We start from the raw sequence: 25,268 nt of genomic DNA, 5'->3' as shown, positions 1-25,268 counted from the left end.
GTTCTCAAAGCTATCTCTGTTTAGGAAAAAAGTGGAATGCTTGACCTGCCATTGACCTAACCTCATCGACAACATCATTGAACTGGATGAATATGTGGAAAGTATCTCACATACTTCAGAGATAACATGACTAAAAGCCCAGATTCCCCATCAGCCTGGATTCTAATTCTAGCTCCATCCTAACCAGCTGCATCAACCTGGACACAAGGCTTAACCTCTACCTCAGCTTTTGACTCTTCATATCTTATATGATATCCTCAATAAATGCTATTATATTTATTATTGAAATTCAGAGTATCTGATCACTACAGACTCCACCAAAAGACTCCAAGAATGTAGTTTAATCCTCACTGCTGGTGAAGAAAATCCCATTTTTTAAGACTTCCTTTCACAAGTAGAAATGCAATCTATGGCTGTTTATGACTTAGTTCCAGCACAGGTGAGCATCTGTTTCTTGTCTTCACTTGGGCATGTATTAATTACTTCTCTCATTATGACCAAAGATCTAACAAGGATCGACCTAAGGGAAGAAGGGCTTATTTGGGCTTACAGTATAAGAAAGGATACAGTCAGTCATGGGGAGGAAGGCACATCAGTGGGAGCATAAAGCGACTGGTCACATTGTGTCTGCAGTCAGGAAGCAGAGAGCAGACAGGACATGGGGCCAGGCTATAAAACTTCACAGTCTCCCTGCAGTGGTCCACTTCCTCCAGCAAGGATCCACCTGTTAAAGGTCCTGCAACCTTGCAAAACAGTACCATCAGCTAGGGGCCACATGTTCAAGCACATGAACCTATGGGAGACATTTCATATTTAAAGCACAATGAAAGCTAAATAGAAGCTATGGGATTCCCCTTAAGTTTCTTTTTCAATTAAATAGGCACTCTCTACAATGGGCAGAGGCCAGGAAGCATCTCATGTGAAAGTAACAAGCAGTTTTCACAGGTCAATAAAGCAGACTTAAACTGCTGTTGTCTTGATCCAGAGAAGTGCTATTACCTAGAGATGGGAATGTATAGAAAGGAAGAAAGTGTAGGAAGCAGATTCTGCCACTTAGTAAGATCGTGATGAAAACATTTTAACATGCTATTAATCTTCATTCAAAATAACTTTCAGTCTCATTAAGAAGCCATTTCTGACGGACCTGAATGAGTGATGGCCAGGTATAAGTAAATCGTGAGCATGGGCGAGCATTGAGGGCATGAGCTCAGCCAAGCACCTACATCCTACTGCTATTACTTCCAGAATCGTGCTGCTGCTTGGGCAGTTTCCAGCTGAAGACAAAAGGCAGACGACGTAGAAAAATGACTTCCACAATTCTCCTCAGGGTGGAAGGATTAGTAAAAGTTCTAAGAACAGCGAGAACCAAATCGCATCTCTCTTACTCCTTTTCAAGCAAAAAGGGTGTTTGCATATTCCCACTGGGTAGAAAACACTCTGATTTTTGTTATGTCCTTCCCTCCTCTTTTTTGGTTGCTCAGAGGAGAAGCCCTCTCCCTCCAAAATGAAGCATCTTGGAGAACTAAAATTCTAACAGAGGCTTTGATCCTGGGCAGTCTGAAGCCTGCATGGAGTTGGAAGGGGCGTGTTTGCAGGTGACAGAGGCGTCAAGTTCAGTCACAGTGTCAGAGCCACGAAAGAGGACTTAGACAGAGGGGTGGAATGGTAATACGTGATAAAGACACTTAAATGGGATTTAACGGTTTGTTCTCTTTCAAATTACTAAACGTTAAGTTTAAATGTTTTCATATAAATATTAAATTATATGTATATAGCTGAATCGCAAAGCTGCACTTACCACTCGGTTTCACAAGGAAAATGAGGCTTTATTTTCCTGCACTGATTTATCCTCCCTCCAAGCTTGCGCTCTACTGAGGAACAGAGAAAAACAAACTTGCCAATTAATACTGTCTCAAGCTCTGCTTCTTAAACTGTGTCTTTTGGCCATTTATTCTGCTTACAGATAGAATTCTACTTGTAGTTTCTCTCCACAAATGGCGTGTGGTGATAGGAAAGAGGGTCTTTGACCCATACATCTTCTCTGTGTTTTTCTCTGTTCCTGTCTAGACCTATGGTCTTCTGAACACCACTGGTCCCCTCTGGCCTTTTGGGAAACTGTGATTATTCCCTTCTAGAGAGAGCTCTACCTCTCATTACAGACCTGGCCATCCCCAGGATCAAGCCGCTATGGCCCCAACACATTGGCCACAGTACCAAGCCAGTCTTGCAGGCCTTCCTGGCTGCGGAAAAAGAAAGGGTCTCCAATACCACTGCTTCCCCATTCCCACCTTTCCCTCCCGGGAGAAAATAATTTCCTGTCACAGCTGTACTCTTTTGTCTCACCACAACTGGTTTCTACCAGCTGAAGCTGTTAAATGACTGTGACCTTCAGCAACACAGCCACCGCTCCACATCCCAAGCTGATAAACAATGAAGAACTTTGAGTGACCCCCGTTCGTCAGACCCTTCCTGAACCCAACTCTCCTGATCAATGAGCAATGGACTTGTTTTAATCAAGCATGTACAGACGGATGGACGCATTCTGACTTTGCCACAGTGAAAACTTTCCATCATGAATTAGCATAAGTATCATGAACCTCCCTCCTCCTTCTCTGGTGCATAAAGCATCCTGTCAGTCCCTCACGGGAAGACGTGTTCAGAGCTGTGTGTTCCGCTGTGGACTTAAGGAAGCTCAGCACACGCTTGCCTTGTTGAGCGCTGTAGGCATTGGTTTCCTGTGAATGCCTGAACAGAGGGGGAGGATTTGAGCATGGAGGTCCCCGCCTTCTTCTTGGGTCTTCAGGGTCCTCCACTGACGTGCTGTCTTTCATTGGGTAGGACATTCCCTGGGTTGTTGCTCCCAGGGGAGCTATGCCTTTGGCCGAGCAAGGTGGCAGATTGGATACCAGGGAAACTGGCTTTGCAATTAAGACACATCTTGAGAAGTATTTTAAAATTATCATTCCCACCAGACACATGCATCAAAAAACGACACAAGAAATCTGGCAGGCAAAAGTTGAAGTCCCATATTTTGCTTATTAGCTATACACTAATAATTTGAAACACAAAGTTCTTAGCATGAACCGTCCAGATTTCTAGGACTTTCATTCATTTAATTCTAGCACTTTCCCTGTAAGGTATGTATTATTATCATCACCATCATTTTATAAATGAGAAAACTGAAACACAGGACAAAGAAGCAACCTTGTCCACGGTTACAAGGTGAACTGTGCATGGGCAGTGTTCGAGTCTAGACAGTTTGGTGCCTGGGATACTCACACATGATTGCTAGGGTACTGCAGCTAGGCGTTAACATACCAAACCTAGGAAGCAGCACATAGTGAGAGTTTTCAGGGTACAAAATGGTTATGTACATAGTTTCTAATTTCATCTAAGATGAAAAGAATAGGAAACAGAATATGCCACATTCATCTAGCAAAGTGACTAGTTGGTTAGGGGATCTTTTGTCCGTGTTCCTTAAATTGGAAAAAAAAAAAAAAAAAAACCTGATAGCATTAGAGTAGACCTGAAAGTTAAGAGGACCAGTCTTTGATTCTCCATTAACAAAGGGCTCTTTCTAGCTATTCACACCTGATCACACAATGGAACCATTATTAGAAAGACTTCAGGGAAGAGACCATCAGTGTATTTTTTCCCTCTGCAGAAACCAGCCAGAAACAAGCATTTGCTATAAAATTATCTGGATTTAATCGCTATCAACATCAGAACCATGGTACATTAAAGTACAAAACTTTTATGTACAATTACACATACAAAAAAAATGTTCTTTGTGAAGAGCAATTTTAAGCAAATCTGACAAACAGCAAGAATCATTCCTATTTGAGGTTTGAAAGGAAAAAATGGAAATTTCCAAGATTTCTCCCTCCTCTGTTGGGCCCCAGTGACCCTCAGAACATCAATTTGCAAAGGCCTGAGGTAGGAAGGCAAGTATTAACAATATGAGACACTCATTCCTCCCCTCTTATGGAAAGGATGACGTTTTTAGGAAACGTTTTCCATTATTTATTATACTGATGTTCCATCCATCTGCATCATTAGGTTCAGTAGTTACCATGACAATATGATGCCTACGGCAATCTAACTTGATAGCCAGATGTCAGAATGTGAAAAAATAGGACCAGCTAAGAAAGTGAGAGAAATATAATTAGTCTGAACCACACAGAAAATGAGCTCAAAACTAGGGCCAGGAGGAAAATTGCTGAAATGTCATTGAAGAAGGAATCACTGAAGGGCAGCAATAATCAAATTCAATGTAAAAACTTTGCGAACAAGAGCCATAAACTGGTCTTTAAGCAAGTCTCAGTCGAAGCTATTCTGGGATGCTGCTCCAAGTCCCGGCTACACAGCCCAGTGGTGTCCTTTAGGTTCTCACCATGGGATTCTCAGAGCCCTCATTTTCCTGAGATTCTCAAGCTTCCACCTCAAGTGCTGCTGCCATGACCCTCTACTGAGGACACTGTTCCCTCCTCCTCCATCTGATGAGATAATTCCCATCACTCTAAGGCTAAGTTGAAGACTAGACTAAGCTGTGTCTAGGGAGATCCTGCCCTTTACCTCCAGCTACCCCTTGCGCAGTGGTTCACAGCAAGTGCCTGAATATGACAAGGTGAGTGGGGCACTGAGAAGAGGAAAGCAAAAGAAAAGTTGTGCTCCTGGAGATGAGCCCAGGATGGGCAGGTGGTCATTTTCATGCACCCAGGATGGACGGGTGGTCATTTTCATGAGCCCAGAATGGGCAGGTGGTCCTGAGCCTGGGATAGGTAGATGGTCTCTCTCATGAGACTTGGATAGACGGTCATTCTCATGAGCCCTGGATGAGTAGGTGGTCACTCTCATGAGCCTGGGACAGATGGTCACTCTCAGCATGGCTGGGTTGGGTAGCGGCGCTGGGCTAGGCGGTTTGGCCGGTTCAGGCTAGTAGCTGTGGAAAGCTGGAAAAGAAGAGACACTTTCAAGCATGGCCCCACCAGGTGACTAGTATGTTGAGCAAGGGCACCCACTTCAGATGTAGGCGGCTTCCCAACACAGTATCCTAATGACCAGCCTTCACCTCTGAACAATGGTGACAGGAAGTTTGATTTCATAAAGAGCAGAGGCCAAAGAATGGATCTGCAGAGTTATCCTGGGTCACTGAGGAGCAAAGAGTATGGCTTCTCTCAAAGTTTGCAGGAGTCCCCTCACCTCAAGACAGGAGAAGGCACACATACCAGAGCATCAGCACTGTGTCTCTCATATCTCAGGAGCAATGACAGGTCAAGAATGATGTTCAGAGGTGTGACATTTCTTGAGCTTTTCTAGGTACCATATTACATACATATTATATCTGAGATAACTACTGCTAGCTCCATTTTACTGATGTAGAAACAGAGACTTAGGAGAGTCTCAATAATTGCCCAGGAACTCATATTCAGTGGGTGGGAAACTGGAAGTGTATCCCACCCTCCTTACTCTATAACCTGGCCTCCTAACTCCTCCCCGTAAGGATGGTCCTTACCTGAGGGACCTGAGATGGATTGTAGAGAGGAACAGCACCTTGCAAGGTGGGTGGAGGAGGCAGAGCACCTGGCTGGGAGTAGAACTCAGAAGAAACACCCTGTGGCTGCAAACAACAGAGACGCTGATCTGTGGCTGCTTCCTGGTACATTAAACCCTTCCACAGGAACCAATGTTGACCAACAGAAGGGTTTCCTACCAAACTCAAGTGGTCACAACCAATGCCAGGACCCGGGATGACCATGCAGAGACAGGCACTCTTAGACCCAAGAAAGTAGGAAGAAAAAGTCACAATAAATTATATCGGATCATTAAAATCACTATCAAACTCTTCAGAAGGCCTCAGATACTACAAGAGTACTCCAACCAGGCTTCAAGAAATAGAAACATTTTCCTAGCAATAGTCATGAAATCCCTAGCTATATAGACAATTTGTGAAGAATTTATGATAGCTCTAGCCAAGTGCACATGAGTGAACTCCACCTCTCAGGAAGACAGGAGAAGAGGCCGGTCCCTGGACTCTGTCTGAGCTACACAGGCTGAAGTGTAACACTCCAAAACCACATACAATAAAGCCCCGGTGTCTCAGCATGAAATAGAATCCTTAAAGAAGCTGCATAGGTTCCCCACCCACCCACCCAACATGTGCAGTATCCTGACAAAAGGAGGAGAGTTAACAGCACATATAGAGGAAAGACCCAATGAAGACACAGGTGGAAAGCCTGCAAGACCAAAGAGAAAGCCCTCCCTCAGAAGACATCAGAGCCGCCAGCAGCACCTTGGCCATGCACTTCTGTGCCCCAGATTTGTGAGAAACTATCCTGCCATTGTCTAGACCCTTCCGCTGAGGTACTATGTAGGCAGCTGGAGCAAAGTCAAACAGAAGTTGTCTCCATATCCTGTGAAGTCATCCTTTACAGGGGTGCTCCTCCAGGCTGCTGAAGACATTCAGTCCTCACCCATGCACAGGTGTCATCTGGAGTCCTAGGCCCCAACCCATAGCCTGCTCACCTGTGGCCCAGAGAAGCCTCCAATCCCAGTGCCTTCAGCTGTTCCGCTGCTGTTTGAGGATCCAAGTAGATTGCTCCCACCTAGGAAGCAAGGAATCAAAGCTGTTTCCCATACTTAGAACCAAGGGGTCCCCACACCCAAGAGAGTACCCCCAATCTAGGAGCACCAACAGCACTAGAGATGACCAGTACCTATGCCTCTGGAGGAGGAGCTGGCATCCGATACAGATGGAGATGTGAGTGGAGGTGTTGGGGAGAGGCCCAGGCCGGTATGGTGAGGAGGTGATGTGCCAGGAGACTCCTGCTTGGTGGAAAAGAGGCGGGAAAGGTGGCATCACTGCTCAGTAAATCCATGCCAACCTACATGTGTTCTGGCATCCAGAGGGATGATCTCCACATGGGCGACTCCTCACAAACACCATTTCCTTCTGTAAAGCCTCCGCTAAGCATGTGGGTCGGCTTCCTGTTGCCAGGGCTCTGAAGTAAAAATTTTCCATCTTAATTTTCTAATGTTTCTGCTCATTTCCTCTCTCTCTCTCTCTCTCTCTCTCTCTCTCTCTCTCTCTCTCTCTCTCTATCTATCTATCTGGTGTGCATGTGTATGTATGTATGTATGTATGTCTGTATGTGTTGCTTTTTTTTTTTAATGAGGTCAAATTATATAGCCCAAGCTGGCCTAGAACTCAGAGCAGTCCTCCTGCCTCAGCATCCCAAATGCTGTGATTACAGGCATGAGACAGCATGTCTGACTTCCAAGGCCTGTCTCACTCTGCCTTTTGCTTTTAAACACAAATTTGTTTCCTGTGGTCTCCTTTCTTTCAGCCCAAGGTAGAGTGTGATGCCAGAGCTGTGATGTGTTTGACTTTCCTCTGGGTTCCACAGGGAGGGGCTGCCAGCCCATCTGTGGAGGTTACCTCTGAGTCTGAGCTGTCCGAGGAGTCTTCATCTCCAGAGGGGGACTCACTGTTGGCAGGCTTTGATCGAAACCAGCTGAACCAGCCAAATCCAGAGCTCTGAAGGGCAAGGGGAATTGTTAAGGCCAGTGGACTTGTTTCTCTCACCAACTGTGAGAGCTGCCAGCCGGGCATGAGATGAGTGTGAGGGGCCCCGGGCTCTGATCCACTGTTTGAAACAGGGATCAAGAGGGAAAGAGAGAAAAGAACAAGTCCTCCACCTTTGTATTCTCTTTCCCATCCCCTGGCTTTCCTCTCTGCGAAGCATCCTGGTGAGATGGTTCGTCCGTCCCATCCGAAGACCCGCCCTCATCCTCCTTGGCTGAAACGGTGGAATCTTCAGAAAACCTTCGAGCCCTGGGAGCCAGTGGTGCCTGAGATAAAATAAAACAACAGAGATTCACATGGGGCTTAACAGATTGCAGAGCACATTTCCATATGACTTCTCACTCCGAACCCAGGGCTAGGCTTGGGAGATGCTTCCTGCTGGGAAGAGAGCAGGCTTGCCCATGAAAATGCCTCATCATAGGTGAGAGGACAAGCCAGGACCTACCTAGTCTTCATCTCCTCCCTAACACTGGGGTCATAGTCTCCAGAACTGGAAGCTACTGCTGAAGATGAAAAGGTTCTGGCAGCACCTCTGAGAGATGCTCCAACTCCAAAGCCAGAGAACTTAGCAGCCAGTGCATCTAACCTTGGAGCTTATTTCCTAACAGGCTCTCCCAAGAATAGCTGAACATATACACCAGAAGGGAGCCAAATACACCCACACCCCATTCCTACTGACTTTCCCTTATCATGGTAAAATATGCATAGCCCCTAAAGCTCACTTTAACCACTTCTAACACGGTGGCATTAAGTATATCCACAGTGTTGTCCATCCCCAGCATTTCTCATCGTCCCGCCAGAAACACTACCTCCCTACTCCCCTTTCCCATACCCTGGTCACCTTGCCCCATTCTATTCTGTCTCATTGAGTTTGCCTACACTAGGTACCTCACATGAGTGTAATAATGCAACATATTGCTCTTGATACTGTATTTTCATTTTGTACTCTCCATAGAGCATAATTAACCAAAGAAAAACTTTACAAAATACTACAGCAAAATAGAGGAAAGGCTTCATTTTTTAATTTTATTTTGGTGGGGGGAGTATAATGTCTTCAGTATACCAGACACTGTTCTAAGTGCTTTCCATATCATAACCCACTGAATCCTCACAACGGTACAGTGAAAAATGCACTATTATGACCATCTAGTTTCAAATATGAGAAAGCCAGTGTGTAGCAAGGCCCAAAGACACACAGCTAGTAAAATGCAGGGAAGGAACTCTAACCTGGTTTTCTCCTCCTAAGAATCTCTTCTGATTCAGGAAGTCAAAACACAGGCAAGAGCCTATATTCTAGGGTGGTGATGATCTGTGTTATATAAAAGTGAAATAAAGGAGGCAGGGGATAGAAAAAGTGCAGGAGAAAAGGAGGGGGTTGGGAAGGGGAAGACAGAGAAGAAAGGGGCTGTCTTTAAATCCCCTCCCTTGTGCAAATCCAAGTGTGTCCGTGCAGGGCTTCCTCTAGAGTGACACTTGTGCCCTAGTACCTGGCTCATTTCGACGTTGCACCCTGATCTCTCCTCAAAGACTTCCTCAGAGACACGGCCCTGAGCCATCTACGCTACCCATTGCATAGTAGTGCATAATCTCTAGTTACCCCCACCAGACGGCAGAGCATCAGGCTGGCTGCATCTGGTCACTAATGCATGCCCAGCCCCACCACAGTGCCTGGCACACTCAAGAGTGTGGCAGACATTTGCAAAGGAATGGAATACTTTCACACAATGGATCTTGCCATACCCTTTCTGAGACTATACTTATGAATGATAGAAAAAAATCTTATACAGTGTTAAGAGCAAGTAGGAAAAAAATACCCCTCTTTTAACTATTGAAAAGCATGTGTGTATATATATTTATTAATATACATATATGTCCATATATACACATACATGGAAAAAAACTAATAGAAGAACCAAACATTTACTGTGGAATTCTGAGTAGTATTTATTTGTTTCTTCATTTTAATTTTTCTATAACAATAGTGTACTATTTTTTCTTCAAAAGAAAAGTAAAGTATAATTTTTTTTTAAATATTCATAGCCCTGGGGCTAGAGAGATTGCTCAGTGATTAAGAGCACTGGCCGGTCTTCTGAAAGTCCTGGGTTCAATTCCCAGTACCTACATGGTAGCTCACAATCATCCATAACTCCAGTTCCAGGATATCTGGCTCTTTCTTCTGGCTTCTGAGGGCAGGGCACACACATAGTACACAGACATACATGCAGGCAAAACACACACACACATAAAAGTAAACACATCTAAATTTAAATAACAAAAGATCCACAGCCCATTACTTCGTAAGAAAACTACATAATGTCATCATTTAACCAATGCAAAGCGGCAAAACATCTCATTTGGCATCCGAGTTGAGTACCGTTCAGTCTGTCAGCTACTAGGTAGAATGACTGGGCAGCTAGGAGAAAAGAGATAAGCAAGTGCTCTCACTACTACCATGGAAATCTGACATAAACCAAGGTGCATGTTAAAATAAACACCAATAGTGTTTCCTCAACACGGAAGAAGAGGGTGCCAAAAAACAGAGATCCATCCATCAGCCATCTCTACTGCTCTGTCCCCCAGTGACCCTGGTTGGGGGACAGGTGGGACTAAGCATACACAAGAGTAAGTCTCCTTTCCAACTCTCAGAAACAAGGAATGATTTGCACAGGGTAGAAGAAAGAGTTCCCAATGCCAGAGAGGAGCCCGTGTGCGGCTGAGGAACCAGGGGCCAGTAGCAAAAGGCAGATGCATCGGAGTAGTCAGCAGCAGCTCTGCGCCTGTCTGCTCACCTGAGGACTGGAAACCACTTCTAGATCATCAGGAACTTGCAGGGGTTCTTGAGGCGCTGTGGTCTCTCCTGGAGCACCAAAGAAAAATGAAGACGAAAACCTCAATCTTAAAGAAAGGAAATGGGAACCCAGCGGCCTAAGTGCCAAAAGTTTATACCACAAGCCAGTTGCCGCAAATGCAAAATCTGCTTGTTCAGTGCCACTCGATTCACGCCACCTCATGACACACTGGTCAACCTAACCCCACCTGCTGAACACCAAGGTTGTTCCTTAGGTGCATAAGGAATCACAGCAGCATGGAGCTAGATCTCAGGGACTGTCCCCTACCTCCCTTCCATGTGGGTCTCTATCTTGGCCAAGGCTTTATGTTGAAGAACTGAGACCTGATCCTCCTCTGTGATCCCCAGAACCTCCCTCAAATCACTCAAAGCCGTTCCCCCCACATGTAGCCTTCTTCTCCACAAGGTCTGGTAGGCCTGAAGAAATGTGGAACCAGACTAGAAATACGGTCCTGTTAATAAGCTCTTGGGTAGAGGGTGACATCAGAAAGAAGCCCCTTGACCACTGTGCATGGGACACGGGTGGCATTTTGTCACTCTGCTCTGTAGCCTCTGCATTTCAAACTACATACTCCAAGGAAAAGATAGAATAGTGATGTCTGTCCTGTTCCGCTCCGCTTGTCCCAATAGAGAGGTATATGGACTAGAAGAGAACAAGCTCCTTGGGGCTAACAAGAGCAGACCAAGAGTGCATCCCTATGTGCCTTTATCAGTTCCAAGCCCACTTGCTCCAGCAGATCCCTGTGCCTCCCTCACTTGCTTCGTTACCACCAAGACTCCACCCTCCAAGGTACCCAGCCTGGCTGGCAGGTCTTACCAAGGGAAGGATGCATCCGCAGCATTTCCTCCCCACCTCTTCCTCCAGAAGCCCCTGTTACTGCCACACTGCTGCTGCCACCACTGCCACTGGTCACTGGCAAGTGGGTTGCAGGAACCGAGTAAAGAGGCACTGGGGTCCCCATGTGCCTTGAACTGTCTCTCTCTGAGTAGGTATCTTGCTGCAGAGGGAAAGGCTGCTGTGGGATGGGCTGGGTCAGGCCTGTGTGCTCAGATGTTGGCCATGGAGATGAGCGATACCCAGGGTCTCCTGAGTAGCTTTGATATCCCGAAAGATCCTGGTAGGGAGTGTCTAAGGAAGAAGATGTCGCAGTTACAGACAAATCATTCTTAAGCATTCCTGCTCTCGTGTTCTCTAGAAAGCAATCACACAGACTGGGCTGCTCCGTGTGGCTTCCTAATGACAGCAAGCAAAGCATTGATGAACAGTAACACCTCTCCCTGCTGTCTTCAGAATGATACCCTTACTTCTTGGATGATCTCTGAGCCTTTCTCCTATGGGTTGAGAAGAACACTACACATTTTAATATTTGGATGTTTACACGCTCTCCTTTAAGGGGGCCTCATTAGACTTTAAAGGCTAACAGTTTTAAAAAAAAATCAAATGACGCTCTAGAAATGATGGCTTTACTTGTAAAGATTCAGAGTCTGTTTGCCCTGGAAGGTGCCTTGCTGATATGACTGACTAAAGTGTGGTTGTGATAAGCGCTTGGTCCAAGAGCACAGGGATGCTGTGAGCTACCAGCCTTCATGTTCCAGGGCTGCAAGAACGTCATCATGTAGAGACACTCAGCCAGGTTCTCACAAAGCCAAGAAACAGAAGCCAAAACCTCCCTACATTCCGCCCATCCAGGAAGGAAGTACAAAAGCCTGGAAGGCAAGAGACAAGGGCCCTTGTCTGAACTTGGCCACCAGGGGGATGACTTCGGGGAAATGTATGGAGTTAATTTGAAATATAACTCCTGCTGACCAGACACTTAGAGGCATTCTGAGGGAGGAGTAAAGAGACTGAGAAAACACTCTGAAACGTATACGGCCAAATGATAGCTCAAAATCGTCACACTTCCAATGTCTAGAACACTAATATAAAATACTAATAATGTACCCTCTGTGGCCTTAAGAAATGTATCTAGCGGGAAGCAAGATATTCACACAGGTGAAACAATTAGCTAGCAATAAAAAACATGAGATAGTCAAGTATTTGAAAACCAGCCTGCAAAGCAGAAACCCTCATGCTACAGGAATTCAGATGTGTCCAGGTCTGTGAGGCCAGCAAGGGCCAATCAAGATGGGCAGTCTGGATCAATGGGTGCAATTTCCAGACAAAGAAGACGCCAAGGAAGGGGAAGAGTGGGTGTGGCTGAAAGTGTTTTAGTCACATGACGGTAGTCAGGTCTTCGCCTCGAGTACCTGCTGTTCCTCTGGTTCCATAAATATCTGGATGGGTAGCATCGGGATCTCCAGGGTCTCCTGTTTTATTTTGCTGTTTAAAATGAAGTAAAAATTCTTTTAAAGAGTAAGAAGGGAAATAAGAGCAGAAGACAAGGTAGTGGGGAAATTTAGTCAATAAGAAATGTCCCGAGGCAATGACCAGACAAGGGAACGCCACTGAACTGCCCAGTGCCCAGAGTCATGCGGATGGGACACTGTTTCTCAGGTCTCCCTGCTCTGCTCAGGGCAGGCCAGGAGGGCCACAGCCAGTGTCCCCATCCCACCCAGAGCAAGGGGCTAAAAGAAAGAACTAAACTGTAGGCTTCAGAGTTTGCTACCCGGGGAAGGTGAAAAGGCAGTGTACATTTAAAAATCTACTTTGTCCTGTCTTCAGAGCAGAGTGGAAGAAAGAAAACCGGGAAGGCCCTGCTCCAATTACTCTTCTGATTATGGCCAGCAGCTTTTGCAATTGTCAGAACAAAAAGGAAAGGCCCGGAAGTCTTTTAAGCAATTGCCCTACATTACATGAAAGTGACACGGGTCCACTGTGATCCATTGTTCCTAACAGAGATGGGGAAGCTTTGATGGTGGCGAAACATTCTCTGGGACCTCAGAGAAAGGGCGGCAAGAGTGGTTGGGAAGAGCGCCCCCCTGTGGCCCTAGGCAGGCACAGGAAAATGTTTGCACGTGGCAAAAGAACTGTGAACAGAATGCTCTGACTGCCAACATTGGGGACGCTGACCATGCCTCAAAAGTGATGAGGGAAGCCCAGGTGGGGGGCTGGGCACTTCTACGTCCACTCTACGTCTGAGAAACACTGGGTACCCCGTGACCCTGGTACCACCCTCCTCACCTCCAGTGCCTTGAGCTGCCTCCGCAGTTGCACTAGCCAATCTGGTTCCAGGTCCCTGTCCCCATGGCGTCTTTCTAAAACCAGAGGATCTGACAGCTTCAGTTTCTCTGCAAGCTGAGCCGAGTTTCCAGGCGGGTCAGGGGTAGACAGGGAGAGAGGACAAGAAGAGAGAGAAATGGGGCACGTGGAAAGACAGCAGGGAAAGAGGCGGTAAGATGGAGGGGGAGAAGGAGTCGTAATTCACTAGCACATCACATTAAAAAGAAAAATCGAGAAATAACAAATTCAGCCCCATCTCCTCCCAAAATTGCAGCATAAATAAATAAGCAACCCATTTTGGCATTCTTTCCCCCCAAATATGAGGGGGAAAAATAGCTCCTCAGCTTTTGTGGCTCTGCAAAGCTGTCGTCTTCTCTGAAAGAAGCTTCTAGCATGGGGGGGTGGGGACACGGCACAGGGACCTTGTTCACGCTAATTCTGATTCCTATCTGGGTGGGGGCTCAGATCTACATGGCTAACAACCTGATGCTGCTTTCTGATTCAAGGTATCATTATGTTCTGTGTCTGGAAACTTCTAATCACCCATCCTGGACCATCAACCCTCCAAGAGAAATGTCAGAATATGGGGGGGGGGGGGTCCTGCAGCACAGATTTTATTGGTTATGGAATCCAAACACTTGGGCCTCGGGTTAAAGCAACACACAAATTGAAGCTCACACTGTCTTTTACTCTCTAGCTAATGGAGTTTTTTCCTTGAGTTAATTGAAACGACTATTTGCTTGATTGTTGTTTTCTTCCCAAGGAACTACGGGTTGGTATGTTTTTGTTTTCTTTTTTAAATGTGTCCCACACGTGATAAAATATTCTATGCATTTAAAAGTATTTTAATAAGGATCGTTTCCTGTTTTAATCACCAAAATCTATTTTCAAAGGCCCGCTTTTGTAATTAGAACAGCCAGCTCACCACAGCTTGCTGTTGAACTGTACCAGGAAAGCAGACACATGGAACTTCTCAAGCAAAACAACGCCCGCTTTCCAGCCCCCCAACCCCACTGCCCCCCGCCCAGCCAGTTGTTCTTTGTGTAGGCAGGCCTCTGCTTATCACATCGGGGCATGCATACACGGTCAAAGACAGCTGTGGGCTCCAATTCTGCAGCGTGTTCAAAGAAGATGAAACGTGGAGTCTAAGCCCCTCTACAACGTCTTCTCTGAACACTGAAGATAAAACTCGCGCAGAGCCCCCTTTGAGACACTCACCTTGATGAGCTCCGCTAATAGCACAGGGTGACTGCCCCCTCCCTGGCTCAGGACAGCCTCACCAATGGCTTCACAGTAATGCAAGGCCTGGGATGCCAGGCCATAATCTGCCAGCCGGGAAGCATAAAGGAGCTTATACACCTGTGAAGAGGACCGGGGCCAGTGATGAGTCCGTCCAGGCAGGAGAGAGGGAGAGAAATGTAGATAAGACTTCTTGGAAGTCAGCTGACTGCCAGCTTCCGCTCACTCTGGCATCCAAATAGCAAGGGCCCTGTGCCATTTGGGGCAATCTATCTGTGTATGGGCACAACTCCAAATCCAGCCTACATACAGTTCCTGCATTATGGAAAAAAGGATGGGTGTGGGGGATCACATCAACTCATCTTCCCAGGCTCTATTGGAAAGGCAGCCCTTTTATCCAACTGACCACCATATCAGGGAGTCTGGGCACGCAAAGTGCAGCCCCAGACACAAGGGCCCACATGAAGATACAAACTAGACCCTTTGAAGTCCAGAGGAAAGTACAGACACGCGCAGGGGTGGGAAGGGGCTTTCATAGAAAGATAAGATCAAGTGTAATGGCTCTGGTGTCAAACAAAACCAATCCAACCCAAGCTCACACTAGGTGTGAGACAGTTAATCTAGTTCCTTTGCCTCTCTGTGCCTCAGTTTCCCCGCTATAGCATGGATAATACCACCTATTACATTGGAGGCTATAAAGGTAAAATGAGATGATTCACACAAAGTACTTGGAATAAATGGTGGGCACAAATGAGCTGGTAACATATAACCAAACCCTCTGAGCCTCGGTTACCTTTTTTTGCAAAAGGGGAAACCCCATAGAATTAAAAGCAATATTCAAGAAGCATAGTAGTACAATGCTGAGTATGTGAAACAGTCAATAAAAATAGTTATGCTATGGCTATCAGCCCCAGAACAGTGCCAACATAGCATGTGGGTGGGATGAATAAAGAAGGAGAAGAAAAGAAACCAAAGTGCCTATGCAGGAGCTATGGAGAAGAGCAGCTAGGCAAGGAAAAACTCTCAAAGAAGAGAGATTAAATGGGTTATTTATTTATAATACAGTGATTCATTCCCAAGGTTGCACGTGTTTTCTGTTGTATGTGTGTTGCTATCATACCTGAGTGCATTCTCAACACCAGGCACCGAAGGACATCCAGACATTAGAAAAGGTCCCTAGTGTTGCAAGGTATTTGATTACACTGTGTAAGGATGTGTCACTGTGATTGATTTAATAAAGAGCTAAATGGCCAATAGCCAGGCAGAGAGACTAGGTGGGACTTCCAGGCAAAGAAAGGAACTGGGGATGAATCTAGACATTACAAGGAGATACCAGGAGACACAGAACAAGTCAGAGGTACAGAATGAAAGAAAGGTAAAAAGCTATATGGTAGAATATAGATTTTAAAATATGGGTTAATTTAAGATATACGACCTAGCTGGGAACAAGTCTAAGCTACAGGCTGAACTTTCAGAATTAATAAGATGTCTCGGTGTCATTATGTGGGAGCTGGCTGACAGGACAGAGAAATGCTCGTTACTTATGGTGCCCAACATGGGGTATGTATTTCCACTTGAGAAAGAAAAGTTCCAAACATACAAACACAGAATCAGACTCAGTTTCCTAGTCCCACAGTCTCTCAGGCAGGCCATGACATACAGAGATGCAGCTCCCAGCTGCTGCCTGCAGGCTGGAGCCAGTTGCCAGTGCCATGCACTAAGCTGAGCCCATGCAGCGACTGGCATGGCAGTTTAAGATTTGTCTCGCATGGTCAGAGAACACTGCAGGCACTTAGTAAAGCCAGGTCCAGACACAAAAAACCTCCAAAAAGGCATAGTATGTTTAAAAATGTGTTTAGATGCTAAAGGAAGAAATGAAAATGGGTATAGACAGTCATTTAAAAATAAACAATTTAAAAATAATAAAAGAAAGAAGTCTTTAAATAAAAAATAAAGTAATATAAAAAGAACAAGCCACGTAAAGATGGGAAATACACAAGGTGTCTGGATCCTGTATGGTGCTTTGTTAACTTTGAATTTTTAACTGCTAATGAACAAAAAGACATGAGTTATGGAAACTGCTAAATTAAACCAACCTATGCATTTTAAGAATGTTTTAACTTCAAAATGGAAGTCAAAAACAATGTTGTGCTAGGGAAGAAGTTTTGCTTTTGTTTCCATAGTAAAAAAGAAAAAAAGTTATGGTTCTCTTCAAAATTAATGAAGATCAGACTTGATTGGGGGAAACCTCCTGAAAATCTTGGCTACAGACATTAAAAAAAAGAAACCAAGAAAGATTATAGGACAGGTGACATATATGCTGATCCCTCTACTATGGGAACAGCTCTGAGACTGGATGAAACATGATAAATCTTGTTGGCTACAGAGACAGAGTCCTCATGACTTATTATTATATGCTATCCTTTCATATGGCACGGATAGAGGTTTGGTTATACAATCCAAACAAACTTATAAAGTTGACAGATGTCTTTTAACTGGTCAAACATAAAACAAAAAAGAAAATCATCTTCAGCTGGCTTGTATACAACACACAGCCCATACTTACGTTAATGTAAATAAGTATGTCATCTTTGAAAGTTTGTGTGTTTTCAGAGCAAGGGGACCAGACATCAGTGAAAATGGGTGGCCCAGGTGATCCAGCCTTTCAGAATGCCTCTGTTGCAGTTTCCTCAGAATTCTGCATTCAGAACAACTTTAAGGCTGCTGGCAGAGATAGCCCAGCCTCACAGACTATTCCAACCAGGACTTCAAATAAAGCCTTGCACTTTCCCATTGCACAGAGACTAAACAACAAATGTTATAACTACTTTTCTTAGGACTTGACCATTATCTTAATTTTCTCAGGTTCCCTGGGGATTCTGCTGACCCCAGAAAACAGGGGACAATCTTGAAAACACAATGTCCACATTCCCAAGAGGTGGGGTGAGTTATTTTAGGTCATTCAGTGGGTTATGGATGTTTGTCATTATTTAGGGGGGTTGGTTACAAGTTGTTATTGGTCATGGTCAGGAGAAAAGTTGAGCAAAGAAGATTAGATTCAGGGATCTGTTTCTGAAGGGAAAAGGGGGGATATAGTATAGAAATGATGGGATAAAAGGGTGGATTGTTCTTATTGTGTATAGTTTTACTGTGTTAGAGTTAAAATCTTTTCTTTTTATTTAGACAAAATGGGGGGAATGTTGCAAGATATTTGATTACACTGTGTAAAGATGTGTCACTGTGGTTGGTTTTAATGAAAAGCTAAATGGTCAATAGCCAGGCAGGGAAACTAGGTGGGACTTCTGGGCAAAGAGAGGAACTGGGAATGAATTTAGGTACACAGAGGAGATTCCAGGAGACTCAGAACAAGTCGGAGATACAGAATGAAAGAAAGGTAAAAAGCCATGTGGTAGAAAGTAGATTTTAAAATGTGCATTAATTTAAGACATAAGAGCTAGTTGGGAACCAGCCTAAGCTATAGGCCAAGCTTTCAGAATTAGTAAGAAGTCTGTCATTATGTGGGAACTGGCTGGTGGGACAGAGAAAGAGTCATTACCCTGGGCTGAAGGGAATACCAAGGCAGAGAAGAAAGGGATCTGCCCATGAAAGGGAAAGAAAATACAGAATAGTGTCAAGTCAATGTGAGCTGGGGGCCTTGGAGCCAATGCTGTGCCTGGAAGAGTCCGAGCACAGGGACAATCTACCTCAGTTTTAGGCCGATTTACAGCACGGGCTCCACCGAAGGTCACCCTCCGCACCAGCAAGAGAGATGAGAAAAGGCCACTAGGTGCTCTGCTTAAGCCCTGAGAGGGAAGAGAGAGTGGACGGCCTAGGACAGAGCAGGAGGGAGGCTCCCAGGAGAAGAGGCTGAGCTGCCGTTTGCACAGGATGGCTGTGAGAGCTGAGGAGGAGATGAAGGGAACTGCTGGGAGAGAAGAGCCCAAGGCAGCAGAAGCAACGGGAAGGCAGGGGCAGAAGTGAAGCAAGATTTCCATGTGCCCGGAGTGAGGCGAGACCCCCCAGCAGAGAGCTCCGAAGGGTTTTGCTTTCATATTGTAAAACTCCGACCTTCCAGGTTCTCGGGGGAGGGAGGGGGATCCTAAACCTTCCCACACTAATGCGGAAAAATGTAGGCGATGACTTGGCCCGAGGTATGTATCAGGTACCAAACGGCAAAGCTGAAAACCTGGCTGCCCACAACTAAGCTGGCGGTTCCCTCCGGGTTCAGTTACCTGGAAAGAAGGGATGAAGGATTTGGGGCGGCCCAGCATCTGGCAGTACTCGAAGATTTCTGTCCTCTGGATCGCCTCGATTGTAGCAAACTTCAAAAACTCCTGACTAAAACCGGGGAATAACAGTAACAGAGATGAGATGGGAACGCTGCTCGCAAGCAGCTCCAAGAGAGGAAAGAGACTGGGGCCCAAGGTGGACACACTTCCTCCTCGCCCTCCTTCCTCTTGGGTTTGGGGAACAAACGGAGTGAGCGTGTGCCAGCTGTTCTAGAGGAACCTGCCTGTGGGAAGGAGGTTCTGCGCCTTCCTTAATAGAAGGCAGGACACTGCGATTCTCCCACTTCGACATCCTGAAAGCCAGCTAGCCTTCAGCCCTAAGCCTGCCGCACCCCAAGAAAGGCAGATCAGCCTGAGCGCACCAGCGCAAAAGAGAAAGCCACAGGGTCCAGGAGCACCACAGATGGCCTGGCAGAGAATGGGGAGGACCACTGAGCCGGAAAAAAAAAATGACAGGTCCTGCACAGGAAGTTCATGTCGGCCAGTGAGGGTGAGAACTAGGGTGGGTGCCATCTGAGGGGAAACATACACACACCCTCCCAGACTCCCCTCCACAGCTTGCTAGGTGCCCGACATCTCAGTCACCAGAAATCTTTCCAGAAGCTAACTAACATATGTCCAGAAGCTTCCTCAGGATTCACAGACATAGAAGAGGAGACTTATTAACTCAGGTACCTTTATGGTTCTATTTGGCCCACACAGGCTTCCTTGAGAAGCCAACTGTGCTTTCTGAGTCTAGGCTCTCAAGAGAAGGGTCTATGAGGTGGGCACATTGCTACAGTGGTAGAGGGCTGGGAACATCCATCCCAAGTCTGGCTCCTGTAGCCTGTCAAGTTCAACCTCCTGGTGCACCAGCGATGCTACCTTGGACAAGGCTTTCAATTTCTCTGTCCCTTGCATTCCCTGCTGCATTTAACCTTTCTTTTATATAAGGTAAATCTGTAACAAAGGAAACAGTGCAGAGGAACTGATGGTGCCACATCTCAGACGTGTTTTCGTTTTCTCTGTTGAGACAGGTCCATAGCCCTGGCTGGCTGGCTAGCCTAGAACTCACTGTTAGCCCAGGCTAGCACTGATCTTGCTACAGTCCTCCTATCTATATCTCTCGACTACTGAATTCCAGGAGCATAATACCATGACTGCTCAGAAATCCTAACTATTAAGGAGAAGGGAGTAGAAAGATCCAGAACAGTGAGGGCCACCCAGGGCAAGCTTGTCAGCTCACTCCTTCTCTAGGGCTCTCAGCATCAAATCCTGAGGTATGGCTCCCATAAAACAGGTGACCAATGGGATAGGCTCCAAGGAGCTTGTGCCCCCACATTAATGTATTGAAGTAGTATGGAGGCCCCCAAAGAAAAGGCTCTCAGAACAGGCCCGGGGGGGCCCAAAAGAGACTGCTTGTAAACTTCTTTTCATTTTTCTTCCTGTACAATCTCTGGTTGTGGAGCTAGGCTGCCACCCAGTGGTCAGAAGGGTACAATACACACCAGAGGCACCAGTTCAGGCCCTCTGGTGGTATGCTGTGGCACCCTCTGGTCACCTTGCCTAGACCCGTGCAGAAGATCTAGAGGAGGAGCCAGCAGTAGCTGAAATTTACACAAGAAAATGAATAGTGACTCCATGAAAGCCAACAAGGGCTAAAACAGCCCATGGAAAACATCTTTGCCGTTTCCTTTCCCTGCAAAAGTCACATACCCATGGTTACTGCCCAGCAAGGCCAGATGGTCTGTCTTCACGGTGTAGTGGCCAAAGGGCACGTGAGCCATGAGATAGCAGAAGTGAGCGGCCTCCACAAGCCCTTTCCCAGCTGCAGGAAGAGAACAAGAGCCCCGTCATAAAACGCACCCTGTGGGGCCCACCATCTGAGTAGAACAGAGAGAGATAAAGAGTGAACTCCAGGGTCACAGTGCAGAGACCTCAGGAGCATAAACCAGGGGAGTTCTCACAGCATAAGTCACAGACACTTCCATCTCACTCCCTCCCACATCAGCTTTTCTTGGCCAAAGATATTGCGTTTCAGGCTGAGAAGTGAGAAGAGATGCCTATACCTAAGTAAAGTGGAACGTCAGAAATGGGTTTACTACATCCTCATGGGGCGTGACTTCTTCCTCTGCTGAAGTCAGACAGTCAAAGGCTTTTCCTGTGCTCATAAAAATCCCGTCAATTACCAAACTGTTCCTGATTTTTTTTAATGTTCTTTGTACATTTTCCACTGCCTTAAAACTGAATTAAGTGGGTGTGACCGTTAATCTTTGTTGTCAACTTGAATAGAATTGGAATAACTTAGGAGACACACCCTCTGGGTGTGCCCTTGTGGTTTAACTGAGTAGGGAAGGCCCATTGGGAGTGTGGGAGGAGCCATCCTCTGAGCTAGGATCTAGGGCTGAGTAAAAAGAGAGGGAAGGAGGAGGCAGACTGAACCCCATCACTCATCTCTGCTTCTTGACAGTGAACACTAGGCCTCTAGCCACAGCACACTCTGGCCACGACAGGCTGTGTTCCCTATGACTGTGAACCAAAGTAACCCTGTCTTTGCTAAAGGTTCGGTGGGCTGTTTTGTCACAGCAATTACACATAGATGTACCTAATGCCGTGGGTAGAGTACCAAACTCAGAGTCGGCTATCCAATAGACATGGATTGCCTTTCAGTCAGGCAGCTGGGTGACAGCCATCACTTGTCACAACCTTAGACACGGCTGCTTCCAATTCAGCAAAGCAGTGTTCACAACGTTCCCCAAAGAACACCGTGATTTCTAAAAGTTCTGCCCAGACCAAATTTTCAAAGTAGTGATCTGGAATGTACTACAGCCATTAAGAGATTGTAAGGCATGTTCACAGACAGATAATAGAAATAAAGGCAGAGTCACCAAGGTAGTTTAGACATTTCCCATCCAATGGCTTTGGGCCACTGATGGTCATGAGGCCACAGGAAGTGGCATGCCCCTGAGTTAGTTCCAGGTAAAGGAGTCTCACCTGTGACTAGAACATGCAGAGGGGGCTATACAGCAATGACAAAAGAAAGCTGCCAGTGGGAATTATGGGAAATAGATGTGGAAAAACAAACCAAGCTGGCAAAGGGAATTCTGGGAAGCAGAATTACACATAGATGTTTTTTAACCTGGAGTTTCTTAACCAGGAGAACAGAGGCTCTAGAACCTGAGAAGGCCGAGCCATGGACTCCAGCTCTCTGTAGTCTAAGACTCTAGTGTCAGCCGGCCTGGAGACGCCCTAGAGAAGGGGTAATGCTGGCTACTGCTTACCCAAGGTATCCCCCATGCTGACAATCGCTCGCTGGTACAGCTCTGTGTCCCCAGCCTGATTTGACAGGATCACGGCCAAGTGGGGCCGCCAGTCTCCCCACAGCTTGTCTCCACAACACTGAAAAATAACAGTGATTTACAGTCATTTAGCACAGCCCAGGATGTAGGTAAAGAAAACTGCTGTTTGTATTTTGGTATGGAGTTCAGAGAGTGTCTGTTACACTGTCTGTGATGCTATTACTCATTGATGAAGAGTTCACTCTGTGTGAAACGGCAGGTGTGTAGCACAGAGCAAGTTGGTGGCACACACCTACAACCCAGCACTCAGGAGACTGAGAGGACATCGTGACTTTGAGATGTGCCTGGACCACAGTGTGAGACCCTGTCTCCAAATAAAAATTTAAAAAAGGAAAATCATATATATATATATATATATATGTGTGTGTGTGTGTGTGTGTGTGTGTGTGTGTGTGCACACATCCACACACACACACAGAGACACATAAACATACAGACACAGACTCATTCACAGACACAGAGACACACACACATACACACACACAAACAATACACACTCACACAGACACACATATTCACACATACAGAGACACAAACACACATACAGATATATACACATACCCATACACACATAGACACACATACACAAAAACACACAGACACATATACCCACATACACATGTACACACAGAGAGAAACAGATACAAACATACACACACACACACACACACACACACACACACACACACACACACATATATGTAATTTATAAGGTTCTTGGGTGATAAATAAAATGACATATTAACTTACTAACTTTCAAGGTTTTTTCCCTGTGCCTTCACTTCAAATATCTAGAAATAAACTCCTCCCACACCCCAAAAAAATTTTCTCTAGTGTTTCAGTGAGAAAAGGAAAAGTGAAAGATTGATCGCCCTTGTCTCATGAATAGAGAAGGCTAACCTGGCACATAAGTCTTGGACTCCGGGATGCTCACTGTCTTAAGTGGCTAGTACTAATTGGTCTTACAAGGCCCTCACACATGGCAACTTGTACAACACTGCTGTGAAATGTACTTCCTATTACCACTCAGGGAAGAGGGAATCAAGCAAGCTTTCAATGTCCATTTATTTCCTCTCCACCCATTCCCTGGTGATAATGCGGTGGCTATGGACTCCACCAGGGGGCAGGAGCAAGCCAGCAGACCCATAGAACTCTCAGGAAGCCCCGCCATACATGGTGCTTTCCTTGTGTTCAGATTTCGCAGTTATGTCTTTGGTCTATTTGGAGTTAGTTTTTATGTAAGGTGATAGACACTGGTCTAATTTCATTCTTCTGCACGTGGACAAATCAGTTTTCCCGGCACCATTTGTTGAAGATGCTTTCTTTCTTTCAGCTTATGTTTTTGGCATTTGTGCGGAATATTAAGTGACTATAGTTACAGGTACTCATGTTTGGGCCTTGGACTTTGCTCCATTGGTCTACAGGTCTGTTTCAGTACCACTGTCATTTTCTTTTTATTACTGTGGCTCTGTAATATATCTTAAGATCTGGAACGATAATCTCTCCAACCTTGTTCTTTTTGCTCAGACGGTTTTGGCTATCTAGGGTCTTCTGCGGTTCTGTATGAATGTTAGGATAGTGTTTTCTATTTTTGCAAAGAATGAGATGTGGATTTTGATGGGGATTGAATTGAATATGTAAATAGCTTTTGGTAAATTGGTCATTTCACAATATTCTGTTAATCCATGAACATGGAATGTATTCTTGTTTTTAATGTCTTTTTCTATCTCTTTCTTCAGAGGTTTAAAGTTTTCATTATACAGGTCCTTCACCTCCTCTATCAGAATTATTCCTAGATATTTTATTTTCTTTGAGGCTATTATGAATGGAAGTATGTGATCTCTTCCCTTGTATGCTTGTTGGTGGTGTGTGGAAAAGCTATTGATTCATGGAAGTTGATCCTGTATCCTGCCACATTGCTGAACTTGTCATTTCTAGAAACTTTCTGGTAGAAACTTTTGGATCTCTTATGTATAGTATCATGTCATCTGCAAATATGGATAGGTTCTCTCCATATAGAAGGACGTTGGCTGTGGGTTTTTCACATATATCTTTTATTATGTTGAGATATGTTCTCTCTAGTCCCACTCTCTGGGACTTTTATCATGAAGGCATAATGGAGTTTGTCAAAAGCTTTTTCTGCATCTACTGAGATGACCCTGTGATTTTTGTCTTTAAGAGGATTTATGCAGTTTTTTACATTAATTGACTTGCATACATTGAACCTCACCCTAGGCCACCCTCCTTGGAAAAGAACTTCAGGGGAGAAAGAATCAATGAAGAATCAACATAATGTGATAAATTCTACACAGGCCCTGGATTCAACCCAAGTCCTGACTCACACAAACGGTGTGAACTTGAGCCAGTCTTTAATTTTATTGAACCTTTGTTTTCCTCATCTCTAGAATGGGGAACATCATTTCTACCTAACAGTATTCCTGATGACAATAAGAATAAGACAGTTATATAAAGCATAGGACACAGTGCTTCACACTGGATTGGCACTTTGTAAATTTCACAATAGGCATGAGCATACATGTGCATATGTACACTTACAAACACACACACACACACACACAAACTCAGTAGAGGAAAGAGGTATTTTACAGTACAGTCTAAATCAATCCTGCTCCATAGTTAGAGAGAGAAGAGAATCAACAGTAATTGCTAACACTCATAGTTCAAAACTATTTATAATTATTTAGTGTTTATAATCATCATAAGGGATAGAGGATGCTTTATCTAACTCCATGTGATACTTGTTCCCTGTCTATTTCAACAGCACAGCACAAATGGATATCATAATGGT

The 25,268-nt window shown here is 45.3% G+C and overlaps 1 protein-coding gene across 1 annotated transcript in view; it reads right to left on the bottom strand.

Moving 5' to 3' along the window:
- Window positions 1-3,720: 3,720 nt before the first annotated feature.
- The window catches only part of Sec16b (SEC16 homolog B, endoplasmic reticulum export factor), a 40,288-nt gene continuing 18,740 nt past the window's right edge, over window positions 3,721-25,268 (bottom strand). The window contains exons 12-25 of the mRNA XM_052737321.1: window positions 22,382-22,499; window positions 20,817-20,928; window positions 19,065-19,170; window positions 14,812-14,952; window positions 13,555-13,668; window positions 12,681-12,753; window positions 11,251-11,562; window positions 10,375-10,442; window positions 7,699-7,851; window positions 7,439-7,537; window positions 6,717-6,825; window positions 6,526-6,605; window positions 5,516-5,620; window positions 3,721-4,952 (exon numbers count right to left, since the gene is read on the bottom strand). Of these exons, the coding sequence (XP_052593281.1) occupies window positions 4,881-4,952; window positions 5,516-5,620; window positions 6,526-6,605; window positions 6,717-6,825; window positions 7,439-7,537; window positions 7,699-7,851; window positions 10,375-10,442; window positions 11,251-11,562; window positions 12,681-12,753; window positions 13,555-13,668; window positions 14,812-14,952; window positions 19,065-19,170; window positions 20,817-20,928; window positions 22,382-22,499 (1,662 nt within the window). The 3' untranslated portion in view covers window positions 3,721-4,880. The remainder of the gene's footprint in view (window positions 4,953-5,515; window positions 5,621-6,525; window positions 6,606-6,716; window positions 6,826-7,438; window positions 7,538-7,698; window positions 7,852-10,374; window positions 10,443-11,250; window positions 11,563-12,680; window positions 12,754-13,554; window positions 13,669-14,811; window positions 14,953-19,064; window positions 19,171-20,816; window positions 20,929-22,381; window positions 22,500-25,268) is intronic.

The sequence above is a fragment of the Peromyscus californicus genome, unplaced genomic scaffold (genome assembly GCF_007827085.1).
Source record: "Peromyscus californicus insignis strain IS unplaced genomic scaffold, ASM782708v3 Scaffold_14__1_contigs__length_90479793_seg_2, whole genome shotgun sequence".
Lineage (NCBI taxonomy): Eukaryota > Metazoa > Chordata > Mammalia > Rodentia > Cricetidae > Peromyscus > Peromyscus californicus.
The sequence above is the reverse complement of the archived record's forward strand: the minus strand, read 5'-3'. Positions and strand labels throughout refer to the sequence as shown.